The 9,507-nt window shown below is 40.9% G+C and overlaps 1 protein-coding gene across 1 annotated transcript; it reads left to right on the forward strand.

Annotated features, from left to right (window-relative positions):
- The first annotated feature begins 241 nt into the window (after positions 1 to 241).
- LOC132842185 (uncharacterized) lies at positions 242 to 3,891 on the forward strand. Its single transcript, XM_060864851.1, has 2 exons — positions 242 to 2,060; positions 2,410 to 3,891. The coding sequence occupies exons 1-2, from the start codon at positions 708 to 710 to the stop codon at positions 2,548 to 2,550; spliced, it is 1,494 nt and encodes a 497-aa protein (XP_060720834.1). The 5' UTR covers positions 242 to 707; the 3' UTR covers positions 2,551 to 3,891.
- The last annotated feature ends 5,616 nt before the right edge of the window (positions 3,892 to 9,507 follow it).

A 9,507-nucleotide genomic window follows, 5' to 3' on the forward strand; every position in this document is an offset into this window, starting at 1 on the left:
GCTTTAATTCTCTCAAACCTCAAAACTTCCACGACAAGTTGCCAGTGTCTGCAGGATTCCGCGTTTGAGAGACGACTTCGGGGATTCCCAGGGAGGCTCGTAGGCCTCGAGCCTTGAAGGCTGTTAACTTCACCTCGAACCGCAATATAGGCCATGAGCGTGAGAGGACTTGGGAGTTCACCGTGAGCCGCCTCAGCGCCAGAATCAAAAGTAATTTGACACGTGGAAGGTGAGAGAATTTATTTTATAGAGAACACTGCTTAATCTGCTAAGTAATTGTAAGGTTGTAAGGATTTTTCCAGAAAACCATACTTGATTCATTAGTGTTGAATAGTAAAATTTTATTGTTGGTTGTCTCTGTGTGGAAAGGGCTGTAAAGGCAGGATTTAGACCTGGATCTGTCGACAGGTCAGGGACCTGGATAGGCACCTAGTGCAAGGCCTAGAAATAAAAAGTAAAGCACGGCAGTAATCTGGGATTAGGTGATAAAGGTGTCTTGTTTGCAAGCCGCTAAGGGCTGACGAGCTCGGCGTAGACTGTCCGGAGAGCAAAGCAAGTTAGGGGTAAAGAGAAAGGCCAACAAAAATATAAAGTACACACACACACACATAGCACAGAGTACAGATAGAGACTAAGAGACTAAGATAAAAGATTAAGACAAAAACAGGCTTTCTGGCACAGACTGTCAACATTAAACTAAGATAGTCATGGGCAACAGTAAATCTAAGAGCAAGCTCAGTACAAACACAGTGTGTGTCACTGGACCTAATGTGAATTATATGAGCAATAATTATGGTCCTGATTCTGTGTCACAAACAATGTGGTGGGTGACGGAGTGCGGCTTCCCAGACGGCGGCAGTTTTAGCTTGAAGCAGTTAGAATTGCTGAAAGGTAACCTGACCCAAATGGAAAAAGATAATGTCAGGAAGAAGAACAGGGTAGAAGTAAACTGGACAGCTTTTCACATGTGGAAGTTAGAGGCTGAGAAAAGGTTGAGAAAAGCACAATCTACTCCCAAGAGAGTATCTATACAATATGTACAGAATCCACAAAGTACAATAAGAATATCACAAAGTCTCCAGAGTCTTAAGTTAAGCTTTTCAGATGATCCTGACCTGGATGGACCGCCTCCTCGACCACGTCTGGGAGCCGCTGGACAGGTGAGCACGGATACGGAGCCAGCTCGCGCGCGGCCGGATGGAGACCCCATGTTAGTGCACCGTCCCTGGACACTAAAGGACATTGAGCATGCTCATGAGCAAGTCCCTGACCCGAGAGAAGTCGGGGGGGAAAAGTTTGGTGTGGAGCTGGAACGTTTTTGCAAAGTATTTCTTCCTACCTCGCTTGAACTGAGGCGCCTGTTGGGAAGAAAACTAGCAGCTGACATAACGCGGATTAAGTATGACTGGCCAGATGAAAATCTGTGCATGAGACATCCAGACCATGAGAACGGAAGGAATGCCACGTACTTTAACTTCATAACGGGATTACGTGAAGCGTGTAGTGAGGCTTTTCCAGTGAAGATGGATATGACAAAGATCGCGCTGTGCAAACAGGAGGACGGAGAGACAGTTGCGCAATATCTCCATCGCCTCACTGACATACACAACGCGCACAGCGGCCTTACTGCCCCACAGGATATGAGTGATGGGGCAGTGACAGCGTACGAGGCGCACTTGAGAAACAGCTTCATGAATGGACTGATTCCAGGAATATCTGACAAGGTGAGAAACCTATGCATCACGTGGGACACTGGAAAGCTGAGCCTCATCGTACAACACGCTCTGCATGCGGAAAAGCTGCTGGCGCAAAACAAGCAGGAGCAGGAAAAGAAGAAAGAAGCTCAAACACACAACGTTCAGCTGGCGATTATGCAAGCCGTGGCGAGGTCTCTAACACATCGAGGAAGAGGCAGAGGCAGAAGAGGAAGAGGGGGAGACAGCGGATGTTTTATTTGCGGAGGACAAGATCACTGGGCAAAGGGATGCCCCAAGAGAGGAAAAGTGCATGAGCATCATCATCTCAGGTCGGGGTCGAGGAGGTCAGTCCTGAAGGGATGGGTGAGTCAAAATCTTTGATGCTTTGCAATGAGGAAACGCTTCAGCTAACTTCTGATTCCGACTTAAATGTTAAAGTTTTGAATGTTATTGATTTGCTCAAAAAGAAACATATCCCACAAGGCACATATGCAAAGTACAGTTTAAATGCCTATAAGCACATTCCAATACACACATTAACGAGTTATTCAAAGCTGCAGTTTGTACAACAACAAGTGAAAATTTTGGGACATCTGATATCAGAACAAGGCAAAACTATTGAGCAGAACAGAGTTGCAGACATACAAAACATCCCAAAGCCTAACACAAAAAAACAATTGATGTCATTTCTAGGCATGTGTTCCTATTGCAGGATTTTCATACCCAACTATGCAGTCCTCCAGGCGCCCTTGAGCGCAATCGCTCGTGGGAAAGACCTACAGGCCCACAGTGGAAAAACCAGCAACCGACAGCTGCTAAGAGGAACGAGATGGAGCATCAGGGCACACGGTGACGTGCTAGTAACCTCTCCCGTGAGCTCCAACTGACTCTCTACGACGTGTAAAGTGTCTGAGTCAGAAGAAACCCTGATACGACACAGCAGCCAGACACCGAGAAGAAGCAGCACACACACACAAATGTGAACACAAATGTTAATGAAATTAATAAACTAAGTGAAAGAGGTAAATGTGACAGACACTTACGACAGCAGACGACTGTACAGACTGTACAGAGGGGATGTGGTAGCTCAGTGGTTAAGGTGTTGGGCTACTGATCGGAAGGTCATGGGTTCGAACCCCAGGTCCACCAAGCTGCCACCCTGAGCAAGGCCCTTAACCCTCAGTTGCTCAGTTGTAAGTCTGGGTGTCTTCTAAATGCCGTAAATGTACAGTATTGCATACTGACTACGACATCCAGATTCTCATACACACACACACACTTCTAGAGACGATCAACATAGACAAGTTAAAGGCTCCTGTTAAGATGAGGAGCCTTTTTGACTATCACCCTAGTGAGTGTGGTATTAATCTTATTATGTTTGTTTGGCCCTTGCGTATACAAATGCGTTCATTACATCATAATGTCCAAATCTAACGACCAAACAAATTGTGAAACTGGACGATATTGACGACGACCCCGAATGGATCCCTTCATTCGACGATGACTATTTCTCTAAATTTGCCCAGACTGATCCAGAAACAGACAAAGGTGAATACGGACGGTAGAGACTGTGACTTGTAGAGAAGTTACAACAAGATTAATGATTAATGCTTTGCCTTTAACTGCATTTTCTATATACGGGTCCTGTCCCCACAAAAACAGCATATTGTCCACTGAAGATCATGTATTTTATTAAGCATTAGACATTCATGTGAACCCTACAGGGGACAGGATACACTGATGTGAGATTGTACATGATTAAGCTTAGCTTAAGGCACACGTGATTATATTCTAGCTGATTAATTGATACTGATTAAGCAATTGATTAACAATGTTGTGGATTAAGTAGTTGATTAATAATGCTGTTATATATCATTTAGAGTTTAGATTTTGTTACAGGTTAATGATGAGTAAAAATTTGGTGTATTGTCCCAGAGACAAAAGAAATGTTCTCTTTAGAGATGTTCATAAGAACCTGCCCTTCTATGCGTCTATGTTTCTCATGGCTGGTAGTTATTGTGACTAGAGATTGCAGTTGTTTTCCTAAAACGGCTTCCAGCAGACCGTTCCCATGAGACCTTGGTAGATCCCGAGAGACCTTGGTAGGTACAGATTAGCTTGGACAGAAGATGAGCAGGCGATGCTTCTAAGCCAATGGTTGATGATGTTTTGCTTTAGCATGATGTTATCAATGATCAAGGTCCTTCCTCTCTCATGTTATCATGTTACACGTGGAGTGTTGGGTCCTGCTGCACAGCTGAACACAATAAAACTGTGAAACCTTTTTTTACTCTTACCCGTGCCTACCAGTGTGATATTTTATGCTTTAATTCTCTCAAACCTCAAAACTTCCACGACAGTGTGATTTAAAAATAAATCACATATCATTTATGCGATAAACAAGACAGAGAGCTAGCAAAGACGACTCGTACTGTATAAAGCTAATGACGATTAGCGGACCCACTTTCTAATTAGCATCGGTTGAGGATTAGTGATGTTATGGAGCTTAGCGGAGCTTCATAGAGCGGAGAGTGTCAGGTGATTGGTTTTAGATGTAACGTGCTGGAACACCATCTACAGTTCAGACAGAGAAAGACAGACTGGATACTGGAAGTGAAAAGAAATACTTTTTAGACATGTGGCAGATGTTCCGTCAGCTCACCAGGTGTCTTATTCTTTGCAGATTTTGTGTGTGTGTGTGTGTGTGTGTGTGTGTGTGTGTGGTATGGGGTTCAGGTGGTCCGTCAAATAAAGTGTCCATCTGAGTAAATATAAAAAAGCGTCTGAGGAAAACAGGCGCAGAGGGAGGCAGCAGGTGGGAGAGTCAGGTTAGCCTGATGTCAAACACTCAGCAGCAGGTGGTCACACTTCTTCAAGAAGTACTTGAGAAACATACACACACACACCCACCCACACACACACACACACACACACACACACATTTTCACTTGCTGTTTGTTGCCATATCTCTCATGCAGGCCATCTGTTCTTTTCCCAAGCCTCTTGAAGAGACACAGACATGGTGTCATTAAGAAGCCAATATGGAGCCCGCATCAGCTGCTGTGGCTCAAAATTTCAATTTGAAATGAGATAGTGGCTGAGCTTAACAACTTGATTTAAAACAGCTTTTGACAAGCTGACGTTTTCCCGTCATGAGACAGAAAAAAAAGGTCTCATTTAAAGATAATTTTATAAGCTGTCAGAGTTGTTGAAAATGCACATTTATTTGGAACGATCTTTGTTTATTCTCATTTCCATGCAGCAGGAAGAACTCTGAAGCACACACTTAGACTTCTTGAGCAAAGTCATGTTTATTGTATTTCCATCTAAGGACTGAACGCTAAGTGTTAGTGATGCGTCCTGATTGTGACTTATTATCTCATTATTTCAACATAATAAATCGTTATCGCGTGACAGAATGTCGTTCTTTTAATTGTGTGACAAAGATTTAGCTCAGTTAAAGATAATGACAGCACTTGTGAATCCACAGACAGACAGACAGACAGAAAGACAGACAGACAGACAGACAGAAAGACAGATGAGTCAAACAGACAAATGAGACAGACTGATAAATGAGACAGACAGACAGATGAATCAGACAGAAAAATGAGACAAACAGACAGCTGACAGACAGATAGTTAAACGAGACAGACAGATAGATGAGACAGAAAGACTGATAGACACTATGAGACAGACAGACAGACAAACAGACAGCTGACAGACATACAGTTAAATGAGACAGACAGACAGCTGACAGACAGACAGTTAAATGAGACAGACAGATAGATGAGACAGAAAGACTGATAGACACTATGAGACAGACAGACAGACAGATCAGACAGACAGTTAAATGAGACAGACAGACAGATCAGACAGACAGACAGCTGACAGACAGACAGTTAAATGAGACAGACAGACAGATCAGACAGACAGGCAGCTGACAGACAGACAGTTAAATGAGAAAGACAGATAGATGAGACAGAAAGACTGATAGACACTATGAGACAGACAGACAGATCTGACAGACAGACAGCTGACAGATAGACAGTTAAATGAGACAGACTGATAGATGAGACAGAAAGACTGATAGACACTATGAGACAGACAGACAGACAGACAGACAGACAGACAGACAGACTGACTGCCTGTACCTAACTCTTCACTTGACTTCCTCTTATCAGTTCTCTTATTATATTATTATTCTCTTATAGATATTATTATATCTTTACCAGCTCAACTCCAATTATTTACAATTATTTGTAGATATCCTCTCATTATTGTAAGCCTTGTCATTTATTTAAAATCTCATTTTACAAGAAATATGGAATTTATCTCAATATAAAGACTTATTATTATTATTATTATTATTATTATTATTATTATTATTATTATTATTATTATTATTATCTTGTTACTTCAAGATATGTTATCTTAAGTTATCTAATTGTATTTTATCTCATTATTTCAATAAATTATGCCAATATTTATATTTATTTATACCCAGAAAGGGTCGGACTTTATTATGAGAGAGAGAGAGAGAGAGAGAGAGAGAGAGAGAGAGAGAGAGAGAGAGAGAGAGAGAGAGAAAGAGAGAGAGAGAGACCTAGTTGATATTAACATCACAGCTCTCCATCATGCTCTTCATCATGCTCTTCATCATGCTCTTCATCATGCTCTTCATCCTGGTCATCCTGGGTGGTGGAATCTGTTCATCTGAAAAATTCAGTTCTTTAATAATATGTTCACAACAATTTCACAGTTTTGTATTTATTGCTAAAGTGTACTGTAGTCCTTCCTTGTAATAACCTGTACACGATAATAAATCACATCTGGGCAACTTTTGTTGAATTAAACACTGAAGACTGAATCAGTGCACTGACGTGTGTGTGAGTGCCATCTAGTGGCTGAAGTGAGTATCTACGTCAACGAAGTAGAAGAAAACCTGCACTGAAATCGCTGGAATCTTAATCTAAAGTAAAGTTAGAGCATTTAAAAAGAACACGAGTTATAACATGAGCTACTGATGGGCTAAAAACAATATCGTTTAAAAAAAACAAAAAAAAAAAAACATTTTTTTATTGGAAAATGTGTTCTCATTATTACCTGAGGTTAAAGGTCATCGTTTTCTCTTCACATGTTGAGGCAGAGATGGGGGACTCGAGTCATATGACTTGACTCGAGTCAGACTTAAGTCGCATATTTGAGACTTGAGACTTGCTTGACAAATATTAAAAAAAGACTCGACTTGACTTTGACTTGACATTCATGACATGAGACTTACTTGTGACTTGCACATGTGTGACTTACTCACACCTCTGTGTTGAGGAAATAGATTGTGGCCTAATGGTTAGAGAGTTTGACTCCTAACCCTAAGGTTGTGGGTTTGAGTCTCGGGCCGGCCAAGACTGAGGTGCCCTTGAGCAAGGCACCAAACCCCCCCAACTGCTCCCCGGGCACCGCAGCATAAATGGCTGCCCACTGCTCTGGGTGTGTGTTCACGGTGTGTGTGTTCACTGCTGTGTGTGTACTTTGGATGGGTTAAGCGCAGAGAACGAATTCTGAGTACGGGTCACTGTACTTAGCCGTATGTCACGTCACTTCTTCTCTCACTTCTGTTGTGTTTAACTACATTTTTATTATGAATGTTTTTCATTTAACACACACACACAGACACACACACGCACAAACACACACACACACACACACACGCACAAACACACACACACAAAGACACACACACACGCACAAACACACACACAGACACACACACACGCGTTCACACACACACACACACACACAAACACACACACAGACACACAGACACACACACACACACAGACACACACACACTCACACAGACACACACACACATTTGTATAATGTAGCATTACAATTTACCCCAATTTGTTCAATTAGGAGGGACGCAGGGGGTCTCAGTTTGTCTCACACCTCCAGGGTTTAGAGGTTGATGCGAATCCACGAACGTGTGAGTGGTGTTTGCCTGTCCAGGGGGTTTCCTCTGGGTTCTCCAGTTTCCTCCACCAGTCATGAGCTGCATGTTGATTGGCATCTCTAAGTTGTCCTTAGTGTGTGTGTGTATATACGTGTGTGTGTGTGAGTGTGTGTGTGTTTGTGTTTGTGTGTCATAATTTGATACCCTGTGCTCTGTGTTCCTTATGACCGTGTCTAAGATAAACGCTACAAGAAAGAGATGGATGCGACTGCAATGTAGCCGAGTTTCATCAAACGATAAACTCTAAATGTTTCAGATTGCTTCATAATCAAGGCCAGCTTGTTCTGATGTTGACATTTGAGGCATTTGAGTCTCATTGAAAGTACAGTTTTGGTTTGTTTTTCCCAAAAATAATGTTTTTTTTAAAACAGTCAAACCCAGAGGACCCGGCATGACAAAGTGCAACCAATTTGTGGTGTGTTATTCGTTATTCTGAGCCTTCATTAAATGTGGATGAGTGGAATGAGCAACCATCAATAAGACATGGGCAAACACTCCTGTTTTTTTTTTTAATTAAAAACTCCTCAGGCTGGAAATAAAAGAGCGCTGCACTAAGACGACATTGAAAACAGCGCAGGAGAAACTCAATGCACCAAAATGCACAGCTTTTATATAGATTCATTCATGTGATATGCCTCGGTGGAGCAAAGATCGTTGTTGTTGTTGTTGGTTGTTTTTGCCATATCTTTATTTAAAATGTATTAAGGATTATTACTTCATTTAAAACATCACTAAGTATTTCCCTAAAATATAATGAAGATGAACGTTAACTTCCTTTTATAGTACATATATAACACAAGTCAGTTTTTCATGACATTATAACCGCAATAGCTTCGATTCGCAAGCAAACGATTCATATCGGATTTATATAGAAGCAGTTACTCGATCTGTGTGCTCATTTGCATGAAAGGTAGGTTTTTTACAACCCCTGTAATGCCAAACTCTCATCTGATTAGTCAGGCCATGTTGTTATAACCTGAACTGTTCCTCTCATAAATCACATAAAGTCTCAGATTAAATATTAACATGATGTGCTACAGAAACAGAAACAGACTCTTAAAGGCAAACTGTTGACAGCGGAGACTCCGTATGTTTCCTTTTTAAATCACAGAACATCATTCAAATATATTCAAATTCATTCTAAATGCAGAATTATTGTCGGAGCTGCAGCTCTATAAAAACAATCGACGGATTCTGACTATGTAACTTCCAGAAGTTAGCTTGGACTTTAATTTGTTTTATTCTTCCAGAAATGTGACAACCGCACAAACGCTCGATTCCTGTAACCACAGGAAAGTACACAAAGAGACAAGAAATGTAATCATTTCTTATCTTCTGGAGGAGGATAGATACGGCACCAAGCTTTGATATGATGTTCTTATATCACAATAGTCTTCTAATCTTTGATCAGGGTTTACAATATGATCACTGTGTTATGTTCAATAAAAAAATGACCACAGTTTAACTACAGATGACCTGCATTGTGTTTTCAGATTCATGACAGAATCCTCTCATAATTTGTTCTGTATTATATTCACACTCTCTTGTGTTTATAATCATTTATATTCACACTCTCCAGTGTTTATAACCATTTATATTCACACTCTCCAGTGTTTATAACCATTTATATTCACACTCTCCAGTGTTTATAATCATTTATATTCACACTCTCCAGTGTTTATAATCATTTATATTCACACTCTTGTGTTTATAATCATTTATATTCACACTCTCCAGTGTTTATAATCATTTATATTCACACACTCCAATGTTTATAATAATTTATATTCACACTCT

This window comes from Tachysurus vachellii, chromosome 3, assembly GCF_030014155.1.
Source record: "Tachysurus vachellii isolate PV-2020 chromosome 3, HZAU_Pvac_v1, whole genome shotgun sequence".
NCBI classification, from domain to species: Eukaryota; Metazoa; Chordata; class Actinopteri; order Siluriformes; family Bagridae; genus Tachysurus; species Tachysurus vachellii.

Coding starts and splice junctions, on each gene's coding strand:
- LOC132842185 (XM_060864851.1), top strand. CDS start 708: ATGGGCAACAGTAAATCTAAGAGCAAGCTCAGTACAAACACAGTGTGT. Junction 2,061..2,409: donor GGTCAGTCCTGAAGGGATGG/GTGAGTCAAAAT, acceptor TTCCTATTGCAG/GATTTTCATACCCAACTATG.